This window comes from Centroberyx affinis, unplaced genomic scaffold (genome assembly GCF_046629955.1).
Source record: "Centroberyx affinis isolate AG114_WGS23_722 - 3 ecotype Tasmania unplaced genomic scaffold, CSIRO-AGI_Caff_v1 ptg009945l_1, whole genome shotgun sequence".
Taxonomy (NCBI): Eukaryota; Metazoa; Chordata; class Actinopteri; order Beryciformes; family Berycidae; genus Centroberyx; species Centroberyx affinis.
In genome coordinates, this window is record NW_027284693.1 from 1729 (window position 1) to 28843 (window position 27115).

Below are 27115 nucleotides of genomic sequence, written 5' to 3' on the forward strand. Positions count from 1 at the left end.
TCAGCGGACCTGGGGAGCGTAGCCCTCCTTCATCAGCCCCTCCTCGTAGTCTGTCTGGCACAGGATCATGTTGTTCTTCAGGAAAAACTTGTCTCCCACACAAAACCTGCGCGGCACAAAGAAGAGAAGAGGATGGAGGGGGGGGGGGGGGGTGGAGGGAGAGGGAGGGGGGGTTTACATAACCATCAAAGCAAGAATCTCATCATTAGTACTGAGCTGTAGGCTAAGTCCTAGCTCGGGCCGCGGCTGCCAGCTTGTGCAGTGTAAACTCCTACCTTCGCGCGAATGTAACACCCCGCCCCCACCCCCCCTTCAGTGTGTGCACACCTCAAGAAAACAGTCAACTCATTTACGGGGGTGGGGGGCGGGGGGAGTCTGGTGTATACAGTTATCTCCGTTCCAGACACTGCTGGGGGTTCCTTTTTTTTTTTTTTTTCGCACCTGCAGCTGTTAACAGAAAAAAAAAACCCCAACCGACCTCAGCTGGGGGCCCCTTCCTTTTTTGCTCCAGCCAGGGGTGGGGTGGGGGGGAGGGCGCAGTCACGCTTGACCTTTTTGCAAGTGGAGATGGAGGGGGGGGTGGGGGGGGTGGGGGGGGTAAGAGAGAGGGCGAGCACGCTAACTCGCCGTATTGTCCTGAGGGCCGCTTATCTCTCCGGCGCCGCGCGGGTTTGGACAAGGTCGGACGGTGTTTACCGGGGGAAGGAAGGAGGGGGGGATGGAGGGAGGAGGGGAGGGAGGGAGGAGGGGGGCGGACAAGCTCGCTCGCCTTTCCTCGCCTCCTCGTTTTTTTGTTTTTTTTCCCCCGGACTTCCCCCCTCGGATGTGACTTGACAAAAAAAAAAAAACGGGGGCGGGGGCCGTTTTTTATCGCTTTTTATTCACGAGTTTCACGGGCAAGTTTTGGGACCAATTAACGGGATTCGAATAAATTAAAAGCCAGCTATGACTTCTTTTGAAAAACGGAAGAGAAAGTTAGCCGGTAAACCTTTTATATGATTTTCCCTCTTAAAACTTTTTTTTTTTTTTTTTTTTGCGTTTTCGGCTAATGTCCCCGGACGCCCGGCGCGCCCCTATTACCGAATCAAACGCACACCGACTAATATCCATTCATCTGGGCTGTTGACATGGTGATTAAGCAGAGGCAGAGGTGCGCTTTATGTAATGGTGTCATCCGCTCTAATAAAAATGTCCTGTTTAAATGACACATTCTTTCCCGGAATCCATTAGTGTCTGTCTTTACTGACACCGCGCCCACTCCCACTTTCGCTCTATCGCATCCCTCGTTTTTTTTTTTTTTTTTACCCTCTCTCTCTCTCCGCTAATAGGATTCTTCTCTGTTTATTTACAGCCCGTGTTGCTCTCTCTCTCTCTCTCTCCTTCTTCGTCCTCCTCCTCCTCCTCCTCCTCTTCGCTCTCTTCTCACGGCTCTTAGCCTTGTCCTCCACTTATTTCACACAGCCAAATTGTTTCTGCTCGGTGAAATGTCAACAGCATATGTGACATCTGTGCACCAATTATGATGAGGATATTACACCGGGCCCGTCACAGGCGTGTCTAATAAAGGACCTTGTGTTGCCCTAGCATTTCCACTTTCTTAAACGATCGCAGGGCACATACTGTATATACTGCTCTCTATTAGGGGTTAGGCTGAGATATCGGTTTGCATGATATCGGCCTTTTCGGTAAAAATCTAATATCGGACAGTCGGTGATGCGATGGAGGTGCTGGATGGGGTTTTTCTCAACAGCTTCAGGCTTCAGGCACTGCTAACCCAGTGATTCTCAACCTTTTTCACATCAAGGACCCCAAATTTAGTCCACATTTTGCCTCTCAGACCCAAATCTGACAATATTTTTTATTGTTAGATATGATTTTGTCCAGAATTCCATAACTATCTGTATTGAAGGTAGAGAGATAACAGAGAAGCTATCATCAAAATAGTCATTCTTCCACGTTCTCAAATTGTGTTCACTTCTTGGAAATGAAATAACGGTTTAACAATTCATCAGTTAGCTGGGGACCCCCCTGGAACTCCCCTCAAGGACCCCTGGTGGTCCCCGGACCCCACGTTGAGAACCACTGCGCTAACCCGCCTCAAGCGATTTCATTAGTATGGCTTTCAGTGGAGAGTTTTAGTGCCTCATGATGGTTTTCATGAGGCTTTTCTGCCCTGACAAGAAATACAAATCTGGGAAAAACACATTCTTGTCATTTTTAAAAACATTTTTTACATGAAAAATCTCAAAAAATCAGCTATTGGCAGCTTCAATCCAAAAAATATCGGTATCCATAAAAACCCCATGTCAGTCTAAACCTACTTCTTATATGCATAATAGGGATGGGATGATATATCGGAATGGGACGATATATCGATAGTCAATATATCGCGATACAAAATGTAACAATACGTATCGTGGGGCAGAAAAATGAATCGCGATATTAGCTCCATGTTATTCTGCTGTAGTAATCACAAATAAGCCTGCTTGACCATCCCAATTTCACAAGCTGTCCATCCCAATTATATTTTTTAAAAAGTTTAAGAAAGAAATAAACATAATTCTGCACAGCTAGACTTTGTCATCATTGAACTTTTATTTATTACATCATATCGCGGCTGTATTGAATTGTGAACCTAGGGCTGGGCGATAATTGAATATTATCGTTTATCGTCTTTCAGTGGAATCATATCGTGATGATATGAAGATATTTTGATATCGTGACACATTTCTGCTGTCTGAATTGATGATGACAAGCAAATTTTGCTTAAAAACTCTCATAAAATGAGGTATGGTAGGAATATTATTTGAATATTTCTGTTTTGTTTGACATCACACCTAACATCACCATTCGGTTCAATGAGATGAACATTCATTTGATTATTTAACGTGATTTTACATACATGAACTATATCGTGATATATATTGATATTAAGAAAAATCCTTATGATTATCATGAGCTCAACCTTAAACCTTAAGCTGTCCTTTAACATACCATCTATGATCAGAGGTAATCGCCAATTCTATTTATATCCTGGTTTGCAATCATATCAGGGATCCTAACTATAAACTCAGATGGCTTCTGCTTGTGCCGTGCTCCTCTCTCCCTGCACTGCCTTCACTTTCTTCCTCCCCTCCATCTTCCTTCCTTTACTTAGAGGTGACTATGAATAATGAGTCTTTAGAGACCTCTTGTTGTAGGAGGAGGAGGAGGGGAAAAAAGAAGAAAAAAAAAAACGGCTTCCACAGGCACACACACTTAAAAGATGTATTGCGATGCCAGCTATTTGCCTCGGAGGCCTGTGTTAACTAGAGTAGTCACTTTCCACTCAAATGAAGAAACAGGGAGATTGTCAAAGAGAGAAAATAGTCTCCGTTGCACCAAATCTAATTACTGTTAGGATGCAGGCAGGTTCAGGAACACTTGGCCCTGTGATGCCGATGCTTAATTGTAACAGCATGTTGTAAATCTTCTCTGGCGGATTGCTGTTGGGCAATCAGACGCAAAGCAGCAACACAAGGACATGTAAAAAAAAAAAGGTGGGGGTGTGTATGATTTCACATCTAGAAGCGTAAGATCCTCAAGTGTGTTTTTAAATCTTTGTCTCCATCTTTGTTGCTCAGCGCTCACCGCTGTGGCGTTTCTGCACTGCTCTTCCCAGAGATCACCTGTCAATCAAACAGTGTGGGCGGAGCTTGGATTTTCTGTCGATGCGGTTTGAGTGTCTGTAGGTGGCGCTCTTTTCTGTGTCTCTGCTCATGCTTAACTACCCAGCTACATAAAACCCATCACTGCCTGTGTGCCAGAGGATTTTTCCCATGAAAGCCCTGCCCAACACCGGGTGTTTAGACCAGTGATTCTCAACCTTTTTCATATCAAGGACCCCTAATTTAGTCCACATTAGGGCCACGGACCCCCCATTTGATCAGATTTTGTCTCTTAAACCCAAATCTGAGAATATTTTTATCATTAGATATGATTTTGTCCAGAATTCCATGACTATCTTGTATTGTAGGTAGAGAGATAACCGTGAAACTATGACCAAAATAATCATTAAGTTTTTGTAAATGAAATAATGGTGAAGTTTAACAACAGTTTGCTGGGGACCTCGTGGAACTCCCTCAAGGACCCCTGGTGGTCCCCCGGACCCCACGTTGAGTAACCACTGGTTTCGAACAGCAAAACGTAAAAGACTTCACGAGCTGGGTGTAGGTCACTATTGTGTTATATCAATAAAAAGATAGATAGTAGCAAAAAGGACATTTATTTATATGGAAATGTCAAAGATTATTACTTGGAAATTGTGATTTTCTTTTTTGCCTCCGACAGTGCCAGGCTTAGGTAGTCGGATTGTGTTCTCCAGTAGCCCCGGCTGCACCGGCTCCAAGTTCTCAACACCAATCATACACAAAGTGACAACTGTGTCCCTTATTGCCTATTAGGCCCCTGTCTAACAAGCCTAACTCATGACATACAAGGCACCAGTGGCTGAGCTTAGCTGTGTGCTGAACCCAATTGGTGTCAGTCTCTCCTTCCAAGGGCTCCAGTGTGGAGACTCGACCCCCCCTTCCCCCCCCCCCCCCCCTTATCAGCGCTGACCTTCCCCTGGCACTGTCACCCCCCACCCCTTGCTCTCCGCTACTCCGGCCTCCCCTCCAGCCTCCCTCAGACTGTGGCCTCCAGCTCATCAGGGGGAAATTGGGCCAGCGCTGGCTAGATGATGAGGCCGGACGACAGCCCCATCGATTAGCTGTCCCCCAGGGCTGATCTGTGGCTAACTGCTTGCTGGATGGAGTCTCATCTCTCCTTCCCTATTCCCACACCCCCCCCCCCCTCCACCAACAACCCCTCTCTCTCCTCAGAACCCCCCCCCCCCCCACAAAGTCCGCGGCTGGTCCGCTTCCTCACCGCCAGGCTCGGGGAAGGGGGGGGGGGAAAATAACGGGTCCGGCTGATGAGAAGGTCATGACAGTGGATTTATGTCCAGTTTAACAGAGTAAGGCCACACTGGGTGCAGACATGAGCAATCAGAGCCAATGTAGGATCCTATATTTTCACTGATGGACCGGGGACAGGAGCTATTCACTCGCCTCAGCTTGATACCATTACAAGTCGGGCACGGAGCGGGGAGAGAAAGAAGAGGGAGGGAGAAAGAAAAAAAACCCTTTCGCTCTCTGGCAGATACACAAGTAAGATAACTGGCGAGGCTTTTTCCATTTATCTTATTCCTGAAGCAGGTTCCGGGGCGCTCAATGCTTCTTTCGTGGCGAGCGAGAGATTGCTGCCAATTTGACGGTGATGATGACAAAAAGGGGGAGGAAAAAAAAAAAAAAAAAAAAAAAAAAAAAAGAAGAAGAAGCGGTCGCAGGGTCATGATCGCGATGACATGTCCACTCTCGGGCTAACGGGTCCGGTCTTTTCCGTCTCGGCCCCCGCACTAATTGGCCTATCGGTTAAACAAGGCCCTTAATGGCTGAGCATGGGGGAGGACCATTAGAGTCCTGCAGTGAGTCCCTGATGAAATCAGAATAATCACCGGCTTCGAGTTCCCCCCCCCCCCCCCCTGTCCCCGGCCTGTGGGATACAGTGGGGTGGATTTTTAGCCACAAAGCAAACTGGAGGGGCGCTGATGGCATGGGTGGCTGGATTAGACGCAGGGGAGGGCGTGTGAGTGTGTGTGTGTGTGGTTGTTGGGGGGGGGGAGGGGGGGGGGGTGCTGTACATTCATACTTGATTGTAGCAATTCAACCTTCAAACGCCAACACGGGCATGTGCGGCTGACCCCGCGAAGGAGCGGGGGCCCCCGGATAATTACGCGGGCGCGACCCCCTGCCCCCCCCCCCCCCCCCTCGCTCTGTTTATCAGATTTTCACTTTTTTTTTTTCGGACGATGTTCCCGCCGAGAAATCTCCGGGCCATTTTGCGAGATGGATTAGATTGCTTTGGAGGGGGGGGGGGGGGGGGGGGCAGGGTGGAGGGGTCTTTCATGTTTGTTTGAGGTCCCCGGGGGTGAAATGAGAGGAGGGGTGGGGGGGTGGGGGGGGGGGGGCAGAGAGCCGGTCGCGTTGGACGAACAAGGCGGGGCCAGACACAGAACCGGGAGAGAGAGACCCCGGGTTTTCCAAGGTTTCCCGAAGACTGAGCTGAGAAACTATTCGTGGGGGCGGGGCGGGGGGGGGGAATCTTAAGTGAGATCTCTCCCAATAGATCTCTCGGGGGGGGGCCGAGGCTGGCGAAAAATTCGTGAAAGGTCATTCTATTAATCAGGATATAAACGTTGAGGAACCCACTCAGACTTAAGACTTCAGATTTAGTAACGTTCTGGTTGTCTCTTAGGTTTTTTACTAAACGGTTCTGAATCTGTAACACGGGAAAAACTCTCTCAAACAAGCTGCCGAAAGAGATGAGATCTGAATTCGCGGCTGTCTGCCTGTAGTCTGACTCGACTGTGGCTGTGGGAAAGCGTTCCATTCTGCGAGCTTTATGTCAAAGACTTTATCCTTTATAATTGAACTCCTCCAAAAAAAAAAAAAAAACCACAAGCTTGAAAAACAACATCGCGCTCCCCGACAATTCAGGAGGCATGTGTACTTTTTTTTTTTTGTCATTCTGTCTAATAACAAGAGGGGGATTTGGAACAGGTGCCGACTGTTGATTTGCATATCGCGAGTTTTGGTTTTTTTTGCCCTGCCATAGATCCCCCCCCCCCTTTCAAACGTGAGACATCCATTATTTCGGCCACACGACTCCCGGTTGTGAGTTAGGGCAGTGATTCTCAACCTTTTTCACATCGAGGACCCCTAATTTAGTCCACATTAAGAGCCACGGACCCCCGTTTGATGAGATTTTGTCTACTGGACCCAAATCCAAGTCCAGAATTCCATGACTATCTGTATTGTAGGTAGAGAGATATCCGAGAAACTATGATCAAAACAGTCATTCTTCTCCATTCTCTAACTGTGTTCACTTCTTGTAAATGAAATAACGCTGAAGTTGAACGATTCAACAATTTGCTGGGGACCCCCCCCCTGGAACCCTCTCAAGGACCCCCCCCCCCCCGGTGGTCCCCGGACCCCACGTTGAGAACCACCGAGTTAGAAAGCGTCGAGAAACAATATGGGGGAAAAACAAAAAAAAAAGTCAATGCTGAGGAACAGCTTCGATTAAAGCCGGCAACCGCGCCATAAATCTTACCCCCCCCACCCCCCCACCCCCCCCCCCCGCTTTGGCGAAATTGTGACGGGCAGCCGGTCCGCGCGCGCGAAAAAAAAAAAAAAAAAAAAAGCACCGACGTCGATTTTATTCAACAGTTCATCAGCCGGCCTTAATGTAAAAAGAAAGATTTGCTCTGCGCTTAAATGGGTTTTAATGTGGGGGAGAGCAGAGCCGGGCCTGCCTGGGCCCCCGGCTGATGAAGATTAGCTGACTTCTCGCATTAGGGGAGGCTGTCTGGCGCAGCCGGCTGAAGTGGCAAGACAATAACCGAGTGCTAATTGTGCGTAACCAGGCCCCTTCGCCTTTAGTATGCGCGACGTGTCTGGGGGTGTGTGTGTGTGTGTGTGAGAGAGAGAGAGAGAGAGAGAGAGAGAGAGAGGGGAGGAGGATTCATACTATACGTGTACTGTAGAGGTTCAGTGAGGGTGACACTGTGAATAAGAGTTTATTAGAGTAAATTAAGACTTTTCTCCCGATGGGTTTGACGCCACCGAATCTGCTGCATCTCCTCTAAGCTCAGTGGTTCTCAACCTTTTTCACATCGAGGACCCCCTAATTTAGTCCACATCAGGGCCACGGACCCCCAATTTGATGAGATTTTGACCCCAAATCTGAGAACATTTTTATCGTTAGATATGATTTTGGCCAGAATCCCGTGACCATCTGTATTGTAGGTAAAGAGATAGTCATTCTTCTACATTCTCCAATTGTGTTAACTTCTTGTAAATGAAACAATGCTGAAGTTTAACAATTCATCCGTTTGCTGTGGACCCCCGTGGAACCCCCCTCGAGGACCCCCTTTGTGGTCCCCGGACCCCAGGTTGAGAACCACACACACACATCCCCGTCTACAGAATGCAGGTAGAGGCCCGGTAATGAAGACTGATGGGAAAGTGTGTGTGTGTGTGTGTGGAGATGGGACTGTAACCTGTGGCTCTCCAGGCCCGACACTGTACAGTAGCGTAGTCCGGGGGAACATAATCACTGTTCTGGGCTCAGCGGGCAGTCCCTAAGGCCCCCCCCCACCCCCCACCCCCCACCCCCGAGTCCGGCCCGCCAGGTTCCCAGTGATAAATCTCTGACGCGGGATCTGGGATCTGTCTTTGACTACCGGCAACTCTAACAGGGACTTGGGATTCACCGCCGCCGCCGCCACCGAGCTCTCTGATTGGCCGGAGGGTGTGGCGGGAGAGGGGCAGGGAGCTTCGGTCCAATCACTCACCTCTGATTGCAGAGCTGGCAGGCGAAGCAGTCCAGGTGGTAGACGTTCTCCTTGGCCCTCATGACCATCTCGAAGGCTGGGATTAGCTTGCTGCAGGCCGCGCAGTTCCCCGTGACGCCAAACAACCTGAACACACACACACACACACACACACACAGGAGAGGAGACACACAGTGTAAGTCAATAGTACCCCCAAAACCATAGAATCCAGAGTTGCGATCAACAGATTTTGTATTTTCAAAAAAAACTCCAATAATACCATCACAGATTTTTGAACAATCCCCTCTCCACCTCTTCAATCATATTAAAACCTAGGGCTGGGCGATATGGTTGAAATCAATAAGGATTTTTCTCGATATCAATATACATCACGATATGGTTCATGTATGTAAAATCACGTTAAATAATCAAATGAATGTTCATCTCATTCAATCGAATGGTGATGTTAGGTGTGATGTCAAACAAAACAGAAATATTCAAATAATATTCCTACCATACCTCTTTTTATGAGAGTTTTTAAGTAAAATTTGCTTGTCATCATCAATTCAGACAGCAGAAATGTGTGTCACGATATCAAAATATCTTCATATCATCACGATATGATTCCACTGAAAGACGATAAACGATAATATCGAATTATCGCCCAGCCCTAATAAAACCTGCAACTTTCAAAGTGACAGAGTTCTTCTAAGACACTATGCTTACCCACTCACTGAATATATTCATTTTGAAGAGTCTAGAATTTATGAAGTTTATGAATATGAGCAAAGCATTTTGGAACTTTTGAACAGTCACACCTAGTCCTTCCCTTCCGTTATGTCCGGCCCCAACATCCTGGACATACGCTGAATTACAGAAGCCGCTGAAATTGCCACTTTAAAGGAATAGTTCACCCAAAAATGAAAATTCTGTCATCATCTACTCACTCTCATGCCAAATGAAACACAGGTGAAGTTTGTCCATTTACACCATATCTAAACCATAGTAAATATACTGTAGGTCTTTTTTGGAACTCTGAAGAACTGGTCCCCACTGACTTCAGTTGTTTTGGAGAAGGCTGCTATGGAGTTGTGCCGGCAGCCTCCCTGTGTGTTATATGGACAAACTTCACCTGTGTTTCAACTGGCATGAGGAGTGAGGAGATGATGACAGGATTTTTCAGTTTTGGGTGAACTACTCCTTTAAAGACTGACTGGCTGCCAAAGGGCCGCGGCGCACAGCCTTAACGCGACAGATAGTGTCTTGGAATCAGTCACAGAAATAGGTTGGACCTGGGGAAGGGGGGGGGGGCGGCCGGGGCTTACTGTAGCCCGGTAAAAATAGCGAGGGCCGCAGCTTGTGCCGTAGAAATAGATGGGAACGCGGGCCTGGCGCCACTGCCCAGGGAGGACCCTATTATTTTCTACGCCTGCTCCGGGGACATTAGTGTGAGTATTCATTAGGGATTCAGGGCTGTTACTACACAGCGACCTAGACCAGGGCTAGCAAGGGAAGAAAAAAAAAAAAAAAAAATCTGATAACGAAATCATATAACAAAATAACCTATTAGGCCGACTTCTTGAGGCACTTTTAGCCGTCGTTGTTAAAATGATAAAACGGCATGCCACTCTCAGAGTCTGTAAGAGATCGCAATCTGATAAATGATCTCGGGGCTCGGGATATGCGGGGTTGTTTATTAACCTTCAGAAAGTATGTTTCCCAGAGGCAAAGGAAGCAGATAGATTGTGCCCTCATGAATACCTACAGAATTAAGGGCCACTGTCAACACACCTTGAGACAATGAAGGATATCTCCCGTAACACGGTAGGTGGGTGAAAACAAAAGACGGGCCGATCCGACGGATCAGCGCCGACTTAATTAAAAGAATTATGCCTTTCCCTTTGAGCCATCTATATTTAGATACATTTGTGTTATCTCTTGTCCTTGCTCTTTTCTTGCGCAAACGTGCCTTGCCTGAAGGCCTTCGCATGAAATAGATGAAATGATGATTTCTCTCCTCGCGAAAGCCCGAGTAATTGATCTAAAAAAAAAAAAAAAAAAAAAAAAAAAAAATTCCTTACAAAAAAAAAAAAAAGATAGATTTTTAGCGTGAGATAACGAGGATGAGCTTTTCGGAGCGGGCGGCACTTTTTGTATGGCAACTTGACAAAAGAGTCACAACACACAGACTGAGCTCTCAGCGCACAGGGGAGAATATCCTCGTCTGCCACGTTAACCTGAATCGTTTTCGAATAGCATGCACTCAAGGCTTTGGGTTATGAATGATGGAAGGATATTCGTGTAAAAAAAAAAAAAAAAAAAAAAGCGATGTTTTAAGCTTTTTTTTTCGCCTGTCACGTCGAATCAAAACGGTGTTCTGTTTCACTGTTCACTGTATCTGTCCGCGCTCTTTTCTCATCTCTTGCAAATTTAAGGTGGCCTGCACCTCCGAACAGGACTGTCACGCTGGTTTGCTCTGAACAATTCAAGATTGGGGCACAAGTCCCTCGTATTTGTGAATATACAGTGTGTGTGTGTGTGTGTGTGTGTGTGTGGATGTGTGAGTCCACCGCCTGCTGCTTGAAACGATGATTAAGCCCGCTGCTTTCCTTTGAGGTCGATTATTGTAAGCCATTATATGGCGAAGTGACAAAAGCGAAAAGCCAGAATAAGGCCACTGACAAAACCTCAGTGGTTAGGTCAGAGCAACAAGAAAGTTCCCAGCATGCATTTGATTCAGGAGTTCAACGTCAACCCAATATATTACGGCACGTAGGGCTGGGCGATAATTCAATATTATCGTTTATCGTCTTTCAGTGGAATCATATCGTGATGATATGAAGATTTCTGCTGTCTAAATTGATGATGACAAGCAAATTTTACTTAAAAACTCTCATAAAATGAGGTATGGTAGGAATATTAGTTGAGTATTTCTGTTTTGTTTGACATCACACCTAACATTACCATTCGGTTCAATGAGATGAACATTCATTTGATTATATAACGTGATTTTGCATACATGAACCATATCGATATATTGATATCGAGAAAAATCCTTATGATTATCATGATATTGATTTCAACCATATCGCCCGGCCCTAACGGCACGGTAGGAATTCATATTAAAACAGCTTTTAATTACCATCTACCAACTATTTCGTGGGATTTCACATACAGGATCGCTACATCAGGCAAGTGTTATGGCCTCCAGAAAAATCCGCTTTCCTAGACACCAGCAGTCTGCCGTTTAAAGCTGAATTATCGGACTCTGAAAAGTGAGAAATTCTATCTTTTTCAGAATATTCCTCAGCCAAAAACATGCATCGATTTCTCCCCGCTAAGGAGATGGATTCCATGTAAAAGACGCCTTGCGACGCGATGAAGCCGAGGAAAGTTTGCTCGCGGAATATGAAAAAATCCCGGAGACCCCTGGGTTCCAAAAACAGAAACATAACCAAACTCCCGCCTGCTTCTCATCCACTTGTTTGCTGCATAATTCATAACACGCGGTCCTGTGCTCCTTTAAACCGCTGGTTTAAATGATTAAAAGAAGCCGACTTATGGGAACAATACGAAACGTCGGTGCCTCAAATCAAACAATCTTTCTAGTGCCTCCGACGGGCTTAGAGAGGGAGAAGTCGGGGTGGTGGGGGCTAATAATAGTCTTCAGAGATTTTTTTTTTTTTTTTTACCCAGACTGCATCTGTGGCGGTGCCAGCCAGGCGGGCTTGTGTGGGCAAACGCACGCTTCAAACCCCTCCCAGTGCACGGGAGAGAGAGAAAGAGAGAGACCCCGGCTCGCCCTGCGGGGGGGGGGGGGGGAGAGAGAGAGACACGGATGGAGCGCTACCTGCCACTCGTCTTTTCGCCCCCCCCCGCTCCGCCAGTTTTGATGCCACGGACGCTAATGGCTCTCGAGGGAGAGGGCGGCGAATTAAGCGGCCGTTTTTTTTTTTTTTTTGCTTGTAATGAATTCAAAGGCGGCAAAAAAAAAAAAAAAAAAAAAAAAAAAAAAAAGGCTCCGACGCGGTCCCGGGGTTTTTCGAGGCCTCGTGCACGTGTGGGGACCCCGGGGCCCGGGGACTCTCGGATTATAATTGGTAATAAATACATCAATTTCTAACGCGTCATTCTCGGCTCTAGTCGGGGAAAAAAAAAAAAAAAAAAAAAAACACAGAATAACATATGTAGAATAGAGGGTGTTGACATACACTTCATATCCATGGCTGACAAAATACCATGTATATTTAAACAGGTTGAAGATACAACATGAAATTAAAATTCATGCTTTGCTCAAATCTGAATTTGAAAGAGAACGGGATAGGCGGCCGGCGCCCCCGATACCTTGTTTCAGTCAAAAAGGCATTCACTGTGCATTACAGCTGGGTACGGCTCAGTGGCACCTATTTGATGAGAGAAAAACAGACACCAATTAAATTATTCCACAAGGCTTTAGCCCAGTGGACCCCAAAAACCCAATCTCCCGCCCCCCCTTCGGAGAACGAGTCATGCCAGTGCTTCTCTCTCAGCTTTGTCAACCCAAATCCAAAAATCCGGCGACCTCTCGGTGATTACTGGAGTGTAGGGAATGAAATACATTAGCCTGGAATATATATATACATGGAACCGCAAAAATAAAAAAAGGATCTGATGGTGGAGTGGCTTTCCGAAGTCCTTCTCGAAAGAAATAGATGTAGATATAGATTAGTGTTTTTGTTAGGGACGGGACGATATATATCGAAATTCAATATATCGCGATACGCAATACGCACCTCCATTTTATTCTGCTGTATTAATCCCAAATGAGATGTAATTCCACGAGCTCTCTTCGGAGTGGCATTTTGAAATTGTCGTTTACGTTCTAGCGAGCCAATGGCGTCGCTAGAAAGATTTGCGGCTCAGAAATAATAAGCAGAATTCTGCACAGTCATGCTATATCGCTATATCGTATCGTGGTTTTATTGAATCGTGAACCGCATATTGCGTATTGAATCGTATCGTGAGATAAGCATATTGTAGGGCTGGGCGATATGGTTGAAATCGATATCACGATAATCGTAAGGATTTTTCTCGATATCAATATATATCACGATATGGTTCATGTATGCAAAATCACGTTAAATAATCAAATGAATGTTCATCTCATTGAACCGAATGGTGATGTTAGGTGTGATGTCAAACAAAACAAATAATATTCCTACCATACCTCATTTCATGAGAGTTTTTAAGTAAAATTTGCTTGTCATCATCAATTTAGACAGCAGAAATGTGTGTCACGATATCAAAATATCTTCATATCATCACGATATGATTCCACTGAAAGACGCTAAACGATAATATTGAATTATCGCCCAGCCCTATCCAAAGTCCTTCTCGAAAGAAATAGATGTGTTTTTGTTAGGGATGGGACGATATATCGAAATTCAATATATCGCGATACGCAATACACAGAAAAATATGATCTCTGTTTTATTCTGCTGTACTAATCCCAAATGAGACGGCTTGCCCATCACAATTCCACAATGACATTTTGAAATTGTTGTTTACATTCTAGCAAGCCAATGGCATCGCTAGAAAGATTTGTGGCTCAGAAATAAACAGAATTCTGCACAGTCATGCTTTGCTGTCATTGAACTTTTATTCACTATATCCAGGGTTCCTACACATTTTCAATTAAAAAATCCCATACTTTTTCCAGACCTTGATTTGTTTGGAAGATTTTGTCTGGTGTTCAATATGATTTATGCAGACAGACATCTTGCCCCTGCTAACTAGGTCATATCACTGTATAGATGAAGACTGTTCTTCACAGCCACAAATATCACAATATGTGAGATGATTGGCAGGGTTCCTACACGCTTTCCATTTTAAAATTCCATATTTTTCCCAGACCCTATGTTCTTGACCGGATTTGATTTTGGTCTGTATTTGATATAATGCATGCTGACAGCGGCTGGGTAATAAGAGCGTCCCTCTATCTGAACATTATTCTTCACATCAACAAAAACTGTGGACTCAAAGTGGCTCTACAGCAACATAAAAGCTAGAATTATGTGTGTATCGGACCTGAACCGCAACATTTTCCATACTTTTTCCAGACATTGTTTTCAAATTCCCAAACTATTCAAGACCTGGAAATGATCAAATTCATTTTTAATACTTTTCCAGACTTTCCAGACACTGTGTAGGAACCCTGTATATCGTATCGTGGTTGTATCGAATCACAAACCGCATATCGCGTATCGAATCGCATCGTGAGATAAGCATATCGTCCCATCCCTAGCTTTTATGTTATTATGTAAATATTCCATCGAGTGTTTTGCTGGTGTGTGTGCGAATACTGGACCGAACTCTGACCAATCGGATCGTCTGTCTCCTCTGTCATCCACGTGATTGGGTATTGGACATCGAGGGCGACAAATTAAGCGTTACTTTTGTTTTTTTGGGTGAATCCATTTTTTTTTGGGGGGGAAGGGATGGGGGTGGGGGTGGGGGTGGTTTGAGAATGATAACACCGGCACCTCCAGAGCCTTTTAGGAATTCTGGCAGTGGCTTCGCTCCCCCATCGCCCCCCCCCTCGCCCCCCCCTCCACCACCACCAACCCCCCCCCCCCTTCCTATCCCCTCCCACCACTTCAATTGCTCCAGCCTCAGCGTGCATTCATCAGCTGCCGGATTAGAATTTGTTTCCTCACAAACCATTGATCATCGGCCTATTACTAGGCAAATGACAGTTAATTACCCACTACATTAACCACCGGGACCCGGGGACCGGCTCCCTGTGCCATCAGTCAACATGATGAATGTGGCAAGTTCAGTAATGCACGGCCGTTCCCTCGTCCGCCTGCCATGCCGAGAGCAACCCCTGGATCTCACTTCCAGGCACCCAGGGAAAATCTATGGCAATCTGCATAATTACAGGCTCAGGGTTAATAACAGACAAATGATTTGTTGCATCTCAACATAGGCTTTTTTTTTTTTTTTTGAAACAGTACTGCCGCTTTTGTCCGTTTGCCGTTCCACCCCGGCTGGAGCCACAGCGGTGTCCGACTTCAAATTGAATCGGGAGCGGAGAGCGGCTGAAGTTTGGCCTGTAGGTCCGTAGGTGGACCCAAATTATTCAAAATATAATTCGGTCCGGAGTTGATATGGGCATATGGTTTCGCCTGTATCTGGCTTTTATGTCACGACACGATCCCGACGTGAGCGAGCAGAAAGGAGAGAGCTTTTGGAAAAAAAAAAAAAAACCCGAAAGCGTCGACGCGAGGGGCACTGATGGGAGACGGGGGGGGGGAGGCAGTTAAGGGTGGCAGATGTAATCAGACTTGTGCGTTCTTCAATTTAGTCCCCCCCTGCATGTGTGATTGTCAGTGATTAAACAACTCTAGGGGCAAAATTATTTCAATTACCGCGGGCGTGACCTGGGAATTGTCCCTGGGATAAGATTTTCCTCCTTGAGTGCCCCGACTTGCCTGGCTGCCGGCTCTATCAGTTCTCATCTGCACCTGGACTCTGATATCCTAATGATGAATTATGGCCCGCGCTCTGAGAGACTGCCGACCATACAGAGGAACATTCCCCCCCCGAACTGTCAGCCCCGGAGAGCAGCCGCAGCGCGCTTCCCCCCCCCCCCCCCCCCCCCCCCCTCCTAATTAGCTCCTATAGAAACTCTCGAAAAAGAACACACCGGGCATCCCACGTTAAAGATACACTGACACCCGCGGCTACTATCCTCTCTGAAACCCGCGATAGCGCAGCGGAGGAGAGATAAAAGTTGGGTATTGGTGGCTGTCATGTCCTACAATGCTCCCTATGATCCATTATTTTCACCTAGAAGTGGATCTACAAAGCCATTCGCGACGTGCAAGTCATTTCAAAACCAAACGTACCCCGACTTAAATGCGTTTAGAGATTAAAGGAATAGTTCACCCAAAAGATGAAAATTCTCTTGTCATCTACTCACCCTCATGCCAAATGAAACACAGGTGAAATTTGTCCATATAACACACAGGGATAAAACTTGGTAGCAGCCTTCTCCAAGACAACTGAAGTCAATGGGGACCTGTTCTTTAGAGTTCCATATTTAAACCATAGTAAATATACTGTAGGTCTTTTTGGAACTCTGAAGAACTGGTCCCCATTGACTTCAGTTGTTTTGGAGAAGGCTGCTATGGAGTTGTGCTGGCAACCTCCCTGTGTGTTATATGGACAAACTTCACCTGTGTTTCAACTGGCATGAGGAGTGAGGAGATGATGACAGGATTTTTCATTTTTGGGTGAACTATTCCTTTAACGCACATACGATTTCACACTTCCTGGTAACAAAATGGCACCTCGGTTCTCAAATGAGAAAAAACTCTCTCTCTCTCACAAAATAAATAAATAAATAAATGAATACTCAAACAAAGTAGCCGGGAAAAGGCTTTCAGCACAAAATTTTTGGCAGCGGTGTGTGAGGATTTCGGGGCCATTTTGAAGAGGGTGTAATGAAAGTTTTCGACCCCCGCGGGGGCCAGATGTGCAGTTCGATAGGCACTTCCCCGTGCCAACCCACCTGCAATCCCAAAGCTGGGTGCCAGGCTATGGCACACTAGCCCTGCAATTATCTGCACCAAACATGCACAGTCCCACGAGTCATTGCTCTTCACAGCTAATTTAGCTAATCTCAACTGGAGGGGACCGTCCAAAAAAATAATGTGTCCAGGCGACTGAACTCGAAAGCGTTTAGGTTCAGACGGAAAGTGCCATCACGGCGGCAAAATGGCGGCTAGGAAGAGAGCGAGAGAAAAGCGAGTTTCTGGAGAGGGGGCCGAGCGAATGCCTTCGTAAACGGTAATGCTTCGGCTTCTCGAGGGGGAAACTCTCCCCGCTTTTTTTTTTATCTCAATATACTTTCAGCAGAAATTCCACCTCTTTAGGTTTTGGGATTACTTGGCAGTGCCTTTCATTATCTAAAGTGGCGTTCGACTGTTTCGTAATGGGACAGCTGCTTCATTCTGGTACACTGGATATTAGAAATGACAAAAGACCGCTAAGAGCTCCGGTTAATAGCTTTCATCGCAAAATCGCAAAGGCTATACTTGAAATAAAGGCTAAATGGCATTGTCACTGGAGGGCTGTCATTTTTTTTTTTTTTTTTTTTTTCCATCGCATCACATTCCTTTTGTGCTTTTGGAAAACAAAGCAAAGCCACCCTACTCTTGACCCCCTTCCCAAGGAAATGTGACCCCCCCCCCCCCCCCCCTCTCATCGGGACAATTAAGCGGCGGGTGGAAACAGACACTCCAGTATATGTGACCCTACTTCAGATTCAATCGCTGATGATTACCGGTGCCCAGTTTGACCCCGGCAGCATTTTCAGATTACATGTGAAAAGCCCAATTTAATTACAGGAAATCAAGAACACACGCATTTGCAAGATCGGGCATTATTGGCGAGGTAATTGCTAGACGTGTGAAGTGAATTGTAGTGTTGGGAGGTTAATGGCAGCCAAGCTTTTCCTAAGCACAACATAACAATTGTAGGGTGCCTTCGGAGCTTTTAACACCCATGCGCCATCTCATTAAGCTGAAAACAGGGGTGGAGGGTGGGGAGGTGTGGCCGTCACACTTCTTTTGTCTCGTGTTTGTGTGCTACTTGGGTCTTTCAGAGGCAGAGGTAAATAAAACACGTACACCGGAATGAAAAAAAGAATGAAAAAAGCTTTTATATATGGAGTGGTAGCTTGACTCGAGTGGTAGAACATGCATCGGAATACTGACTTATGGCGTGAAAATGTCAGATGGAGCGTCCAATAATACGACTTAGGGCTGGGCGATATGGTTGAAATCAATATCATGACAATCATAAGGATTTTTCTCGATATCAATATATATCACGATATGGTTCATGTGTGCAAAATCACGTTAAATAATCAAATGAATGTTCATCTCATTGAACCGAATGGTGATGTTAGGTGTGATGTCAAACAAAACAGAAATATTCAAATAATATTCCTACCATACCTCATTTTATGAGAGTTTTTAAGTAAAATTGATCTATCTATCTATCTATCTACAGAGGTGGAAAGTAACTAAGTACATTTACTCAAATACTGTACTTAAGTACAATTTTGAGGTACTTGTACTTGAGTATTACCATTTGATGCTACTTTATACTTCTACTCCACTACATTTCAGAGGGAAATATTGTACGTTTTACTCCACTACTTTTATTTGATAACTTAAGTTACTAGTTACTCTGCAGATTCAGATTATTAATACAAAATATAATCAACTAATAAATTGTGATGTATTATTATAGATTACTGTAAGCTACCCAGCAGTATATAAAGTAGTGGAAATCAGACCCACCTTTTCCAGCTGCAACATTAAAGTGATGCTTACACATTAATGCATCAATAATTATAGTTCAATAATATAATATATACTGTATTATTCTGAAATGGGCCATTCTGCATAATGAGTACTTTTACTTTTGTTGCTTTAAGTCAATTTTGATGCTAATACTTTTGTACTTTTACTTAAGTAACATTTTGAATGCAGGACTTTTACTTGTAACAGAGTATTTTTATACTGTGGTATTTCTACTTTTACTTTTACTTACTCTATCCATCTATCCATCTATCCATCATTGCTGCTTAAACTCGAAGCTGATATGTTCAGCTCTTAGAATGTCATCGTTCTGTTTCACATATTACACAATAAAAAATGTGTTTTCTCCCAATAATATCTAAACAACATGTGGCTGCAGCTGGACAATTCCATTCTGTCAAAAAACTAAGCAGAGTAGAAGCATGTTATTATATGTGGAAATCTGCATTTGGAAGAGGGGGTGGGGGGTGGCGGGGGGTAGGGGGGGGGGGGCATGACACGCGCCCCATCAGGTGAAATATGGCTGACTGACAAGTTGTTGAAACACTCACATGGATAGGGATATTATAAATATTCCCAGTGCTGCCTTCAAGCCAACTGTCACAAGCTGTCAGGGGCGACATCTATTCATATACTTTCCCTTCCTCTTATTATCCTGTCAGCTAAGTATCAGAGGAAATATCTTAACAACAATCCGCCATCACAAAAAAGCAAAAAAAAAAAAAAAACACTTCTCCAGACAGTCATTCTTTGACAAATATGTTTGATTATTCTTCTCCTTCAAGGGAAAACCGCTGGAAAGTAGAACTCTTACGCATCTTATTCTCAGCGGCGCTCCCATTTCCACAGTTCCCGCTGGTAAGAGGACTTCAAACCTGATTTATTTCCTTTTTTTTTTTTTTTTTTTTTTTCCTCCCCACAAGTAAGTGAATTAAGAGATACTTAATGTAGAATTTTAATTAGACGCCGAATTCCAAATGGCACCCTGTATTCATGCTGGAGGGTTTTTTTTTTTTGTAGAATATAATGATTGAAATATTTTAGTCACTGATAAAGCACAGATTGGGATTTTTTTTTTTTTTTGTAAAGAATTCCCAATGGCGCTGAATTAAAAAAAAAAAAAAAAAAAACTCCACCTTGATATTACTCAGAGTAATTAGTGGAATAAAGATGAAGGCAGATGAACTCTCAATCAATATATTTTTTTCTCCCCCTACGTATTAGAAAATCAAATTAATTATTCACATCTCCTCGGTATCAAAAGCGGCGGCGCTTTGTGACGGCTACATATGGGTATCACAGCCAGGCATTATGGATAGAAACACCTACATTTCCCGGGGTATAATGACTCTTTATTGTTCTGACGGGCGGTGCTGAGGCAAAAATCTGTGGAAATGAACTCGCTACCCGGGCCCGACAAAGGAGGTCTCGCTAATGAATGGACCAAGTGCAGCCAATTAATTTAATGAGAGCCTACAAAAGCCTCAGGTCTGGTGAAACCCAAATATCTGAAACCATTAAAGCATGAGAAGCTTTCTATACCTCTGATGTACGCTAACTTTTAACTATTTGTGTGACGACTGAGGAGAGCCGTTTACATCAGGAGACTGTTCCTTTTAGACTGCTGAAAATTGGCAAAGTCTCAATGTAGTTAAAACTAGGGATTGACTGATATGGGATTTTGAAGGCCTATACTGATACCAGTATGAAGGACTTTAAAGGAGGGGTATCATTCCCTTTTTCAGCAATTTAATATAATTGCCTGGTGTCTATAAAATACATCTGTGAAGTTTTTTTTCAGTAAAAATCGTTTAGTTACAGCTTTAGCTATTCACTTCCCAGTGTTTGTTTCCCACCTACAAGAAAATAGGTCGTTTTACATAAGCAGCTTCTTATGCTAATGAGCTACTGCTGTGATTGGCCGGCCATTCTGGAAGGCCCGCCCTCCTCTTAGCGCTGATTGGTCGATTTTCAGACAGTCCAGTGTCTACATAGGAACTGGAACAAAATCTGACTGGCTTGTACAAGGGGGCGTGTTTTATAGTTGGTGACTGTGGGGAAAGGGCAATTTTTTTGATTACTTCACACCTCAATGTACCAAAATCACCATAAATACTAAGAATTGCCACATCCTAGGATACCCCCCCCTTTAAATTTGATTATTTTCACGTTCAAAACATTCCAAGTATTCAGTGTTTTCCTTCAGAATTCCATTCTTGCCAGGGTGGAAAAGCCTCTGAAACAGCATTTAGACCATCATGGGACACTCTCCATAGGGTAGGGATAGGGGAAACTCTGGGATATATTACTGCCTTTATATGAAGGATTAAGTCACTGCTGAAGAATTAAAATGAATCAATAGAATTTGCAAATACAAATATAGCCGCAAGCGGCGATTGTGAGGTCCGAGCACAATTTGAAAAGACAGACAGACAAAACATTACAGAAGGTGGAAAGACACACAAAAACTGACATGTTGTGAAGATCAGACATGCAGTCTATTAGTTATGGCTTAACACTGGCTTGTGTTGCAACCACATTGTTGAAATCATTCCCAACAGCCAAACTTACTGTTACCTGTTCTATTATTGTTGTTGACGAGTAACGCCTTCAGAAAGGTCAAGCCTGGATTTGAACCCACAATGAAAGCTTCCACATGAAAGGCTGATGCTTTACCTACTGAGCCAAACACCTGCTACAGGTTTACTGAGAAGAAACTAACTAAAGGGAGAAGTAGTGTGATACTGCAACCTATGATTGACAGACTGACAGTGCTAATCACTTTATAGAACATTGTAGTGCTCTCCATTAACAAATAAAACAATACTAAGTCACATGGACCAGAAAACTGCTGCTGCACTGCTCTCTATGGGTTGAAAAGTCTGGCCACACCCCAATCAGTGATGACATTCAGGTATTTTGCCATTGACAGATGATGTCAAACACCTGCTTTGAGTTTTCTGCACTGTGTCAAAATGTCAAAATGGTCAAAGTTCATCAGGGACTTGAACTCACAACCTTGTGGTTCTGAGCTTTACCACTCTGCCAACTTCCACTTTGCTGTGTCCCACAGTGGGGAAACAAAACAAAGGGACAAGTGATAGGTCACAGGTGCTAGTCCAACCCACATTGAAATCCTCAGAAAGAATTTTATAACTGTACATTCATCAATTTACACATGGCTTTACAGACATCATCTTGACAGTCCAGACATCATTTGTATTTGATTTTATGAAGATTGATCAAACTATCTTGAACATATCACATCGTCAATTTATCAAACTATTTGCAGCTGCACATTTCCATCTACTGTGCGCTCAGTTTTCAAGATATCATTATAATTTTTGGGCTGTTCACTAATTAAGGTATGGCGATTTCAAAAATCATGTTGTTTGTTGAAAATTTCAGCTCTCTAGGACATACGGCTGATTTTTAATGAATTTTTGAAGATGTGACTTTAAGACCAATTAAGATTTGGTTATTATGCAATAAGCCACGCCCACTTTCATCAATAATGACCAAATTTCATGGATCGACTTGGACATCATCCTAAAACATGTGTACAAATTTTCATAAAAATCTATGCAGTCAATCATGTGATATGAACTTTTTGAATTTGTAGTGCCCACTAGTGGTAGAGCTGAAAATGCTTTTGTGGATGTGTTCACGCAACACTTCTCAACATGTTTTTCAAATTTTGGCTTGATTAGATGAATGGTTAATGAGTTATGGCCAATTTAGTGTTATGGCGTGTTTCGTTAAAAGTTCATTGGTCGATAAAAGCCAAACCGTTTGACCTATCAATAACCTTTATACAACTTTGAAAGAGGACGGTCCCAAGATTCTCCACACCAAGTTTCATGCGAATTGGATGAACGGCCTAGGAGGAGGTGCGAAAAAAGTGTTTCTTAAATAATTCAAAATGGCGGACAATGCAATATAGTGGACATTGAAAGTGATATATGGGTTGGACTCGGCACATTCCAAAGAACTTGGGAGCACAAGAATTTTCAGTCTATGACACACGGTTCAGAAGTTATTGGCCAAAACGTAAAGTTGCTTGTTATAGCGCCACCATCTGGCCAATGTGCATGGGCTGCCTTGCCTGAGTAGCGGTGCGCCGTAGGAGCCCACCTGCCAAACATGGCTGCTGTAGGACTTAACGGTTTCTGAGCTGCAGATACTTTTAGCAGAGAAAAAGAAAGAAAGAAAGAAGGAGAGGAATGTAGGCTAATTGTCACCACTTCAGAAAGCTTTTCCCAAACCTAAAGCAGTTCATTTTGGCCGAACATCTTTAGCATGCATCCCTCACAATGAGTTCACGAACGGTCGAGCACCACTACTAGCTGCCAGGGCATCTACAATCACAATCACAATCAATTTTGTTTTAACTATAGCAACTATAGCTGTGAAATATAGTTATCAAATAAATGTAATGGAGTAAAAAGTACAATATTTCCCTCTAAAACGTAGTGGAGTATAAGTACAAAGTAGCATCAAATGGAAATACTCAAGTAAAGTACAAGTACCTCAAAATTGCACTTAAGTACAGTACTTGAGTAAATGCACTTAGTTCCTTTCCACCACTGAACCTCTTAATCTAAAAAGGGAAACGCATCACAACCTCACCAGCGCCCGATCAAAACAACCACACAAGAAATGAATCAGGAAGGAGGGATTTCTGCATGCTAAGCAGTGCAGCACGGGCCTCTGTTGTGCAGAACGCCTCTGTGATGCAATATAAGGCCCCGGCCCCGGCCCTCCCACCGATTGATCAGGCCTTCTTAATGCAGCGGAGGTGGCTGAGAAATCACCAGACTGACACACGGACGGGGCGCCCTGACAGCACCCGCCGCAGATCCCTTTGATTGCCTCTTTAGCATTTCAGAGAGATTAAAAGTGTATGGAAAACTGGTGGAGAGTGCAATCAATGCACCAGCAGCAGCCCCCCCCCCCCTCCTCCTCCTACCGCTGCCGGTGTAATCCCAGCCTCTCATTGCTGTGTATACATTTAATGAAGGGACAGGCATGACCTCAGGAACACATTGATTCCCTTATACCCCCCCCCCCTCCAAAACCAATTATAGATTGGATGTCTTCTCAATAATGGGACTTTGTATGGATTTCGCCTGAGTGGTTCCTTCTTTACAGATGTCTTTCAATCTTCAAGATGGCCTTGGCTTGGACAAACCTAAATCCTGAGCTACGAAACGGCACTGAAAGTTAAAATGTTTACAGCTCATGATGATGATGAAAGTCTCCAAAATTAGCGTTGGCTCCTTCCGTAGCGTTAAGATAGCTCCGGCATCAGACCAAGCGACGCGGCGGCGGATGTGTCCAACGCTGTCAGGTGACTTTAATGAAGTTGTTAATTCCTCCGCTGAGTGACTTGTTTGTCGATGTGGCCCCGGCCAAGGGCAAAGCCGGCGTGTAGCATTAGCATTCCCCTCTCTCTCTCTTTCGGCTTCCCTCATGAATAAATCAGGCCGGTTAAAATTTGCCGCATTTACATCTCATTTTTACACAAGCGCGGCGGCTCTGCGACCGGTTACGCAAGCCGTGCTTCCCCCTCCCCCCCCCCCAGCCCCCCCCCCCCTGTCCTCGCCGTATCATGTGTTATCACAGAGATTCAGGTTCGACTAGTCACGAAGCATCAGACGCTTTTTCCCCGATTCTGGAACGTACCCGAGCGGCGGTCGTTATCATGAAGGCTAGCGCGACATCAAAAAAAAAAAACCAAAAAAAAAAAACGGCGTATTCTCTTAGCTTTTTCGCACCGAGAAAACAACAAAAAAGCCCCGATAAGGCAGTCTCCCCCCCCCCCCCACCCGTTCCGGTTTAGCTGACCGACCATGAAGAGAGAGAGAGAGAGAGAGAGAGAGAGGCTTCCATCTCCTTAACCCCGAGCCGGGATAGAATAACTTGACCGGGGGGGGGGGGGGGGGGGGGGGCGCACCTGATCACTGGAGAGATCCTGGCTGTGCCATTGTGGATCCGGGAGGCAGCGGGGCTGGATCGGGGTGTGTTGTGGGGGGGGTGGGGGTGGGGTGGGGGGGGGGTGGGGGGGGCATACAATAGTGTCTGGCAGTTCCGCTAGGCCGCGCACTAATTGAGAAGTCGCTCAGGGGTTCAGCGGGGGCCTCGGAGCCTCTGCCTATCCCGTCCAAATAACGCCTGTAAGTGGGGCTGACACCGACCAATCAGCAATTTTTTTTTTGAAACCCTGTCCTCCACGGTCCCGCCCCCCCCACCCCCCTTTTCTCCCCCCCCCCCCCCCCCCCCCCCTCGCCGCTCTAACAGCCGCAGCCAGCTCCCGTCTCCAGGTTCCTCCTCCTCCTCCTCCTCCTACCCCCCCCACCCCCCACTTCATCTCCATAAAGGCCTCATTAACCAGGAGGGGTGGCACAGAAGGGCCTGGCTGAAGCCCACCGACTTCCACACACACACACACACACACACACACACACACACACACACACACAGTACCGCGCTAATTGCTGGCGAGCCGAGCTGACTCGACTGCGGCTCGGGGTTCAGGCGTCGGCGTCTGCACAGGTGCTGCTTCCCTGCTTCCATAATGGAGCTCGACTCCCCCCCCCCCCAATCCCCCCCACCCCCCCCCCACCACCCCACGAGCGGTTATCGCAGCATCCCTCCCCCGGTGAGTCTGCGGAGTCTTGAGCCCCCTGAGCAAGAAATGGACGGCGAGAGAGAGAGAGAGAGAGAATCCTTCGCTCTTTCCCTCCTCCTTCGCTCTCTCTCTCTCTCTCTCTCTTGCTTCCCTTGAACGTCCAGGCCCCCCGGGGCCTCGTCACGGCCTCAGCTGATCCCAGACCGGAGCGCCGGTCTCTGGGTTGCGCTCGGCCCTACAGCTACATCTGGCTGGAGGTTTACCGAGCTGTTAAGTGCTCTTGTTTGCACAGACACCTATACACACACACACACACACACACACTCGCACACACACTCGCACAGAGGGTAAAGGTCAAACCGGAGGGGGAGTTGTTTGACTAACAGGTGCTCTCTCTCTCTTTCTCTGTTTCTTTGTGTCCTCCAATCTCACCCTCTCCCTCTCTCCTCCTGTCTCCAGCTTTCTCTCCTCCTCTCTCGTTTTTTTTTTCTTCCCTCGCTCGCAACCTCTCTTCTTTGACGGGCACGAAGCCAGACCCTCGTCTGTCTTCATCTGCTCCGCCGGGCCCCCCCATTAATCATGCATGGCTGCATTTGATCCCACCCGCCACAACACATCTGCTTTTGTCACTTGGAGCTATTTAGCATGAATAGTTAAAAGCGTGCACAGGGGGGGGGGGGCGAGAGAAGTGGAGATTCACGGGGATGTTGTCTACCTCTCGGGCCTCGCCCTGGAGTCTGGACCGCTTTTTGCAGAGGTGTTGGGGGGGGGGGTGTTTTTTTGGACAGGCTATGCGAGCGCGATTGCATACGGGGCGAAAAAAACAAAAAAAACAACAAAAAAAAACGTGGATGGTTCCCAAGCACATAGCTTCCCCCCCCCGGAAACAAAACAAAAACCGATGTCTGCCAAAGCCTCTGGGGGTGAGGAGGGGAGGGGGGGGGGTAGCGCATATCACTGTGTGTCAAACAGCGGAGGCCCGGTTATCGTGCTCTCACATGCCTGCAGAGGAGAGGTGGCGGCCAAATATGCGGCGGCGGCGGCGCAGCCAGCGGTGAGTTCCAGGCTTGGGGGGAACTGGGCTACAGACGCAGCGACCGGTAGAGGAGAGGTCCGCTTCGCTAGCACACAACATGACAAAGGAATCACAACACGGAAAGCGGGGGGGGGGGTGATGAAGCTAAAAAAAAAAAGAATCCGTCATTTTCTTTCAAAAGGGAAAGGATTCGGAAGACGCTATTGTCACTTTTGTCCCCTTTTTCATCTTTTGACACGAAACTACACGATGACGCGAGGAGAAGCTCGTCTAAATGTTTCACCGCATAACCGCAGCTATCGAATCACGGTGAAAACGAGAAAAAAACGAGTCTCGAGGAACAGACCGGGAACGTCATTCCGGCTAGTCCCTTAACCCGGCGGTGCTCAACGTGCGGTCCGGGGGACCACCAGGGGTCCTTGAGGGGCGTTCCAGGGGGTCTCCAGCAGTAAACTACAGATACAGATACAGATAGTCATGGAAATCTGGACAAAATCATGTCTAACAATAAAAAAATATTCTCCGATTTGGGTTCGAGAGACAAATTCTCATCAAATGTGGACAAAATTTGGGGTCCTTGATATGAAAAAGGTTGAGAATCACCACCTTAACCATTTTCGACGATGGGGAAAGTTAGGCCGGCCTTAAAACATTTTTGC

At 45.7% G+C, this 27115-nt stretch overlaps 1 protein-coding gene across 1 annotated transcript; it reads right to left on the reverse strand.

Annotated features, from left to right (window-relative positions):
• On the reverse strand, positions 1–26909 carry LOC139640610 (LIM domain only protein 3-like; the record flags this gene model as incomplete). Its single annotated transcript, XM_071514780.1, has 4 exons — positions 1–106; positions 8438–8563; positions 26419–26541; positions 26852–26909. Coding segments are annotated over 4 exons (413 nt in total), but the record flags the coding sequence as incomplete, so codon positions are not given.
• Positions 26910–27115: the final 206 nt, after the last annotated feature.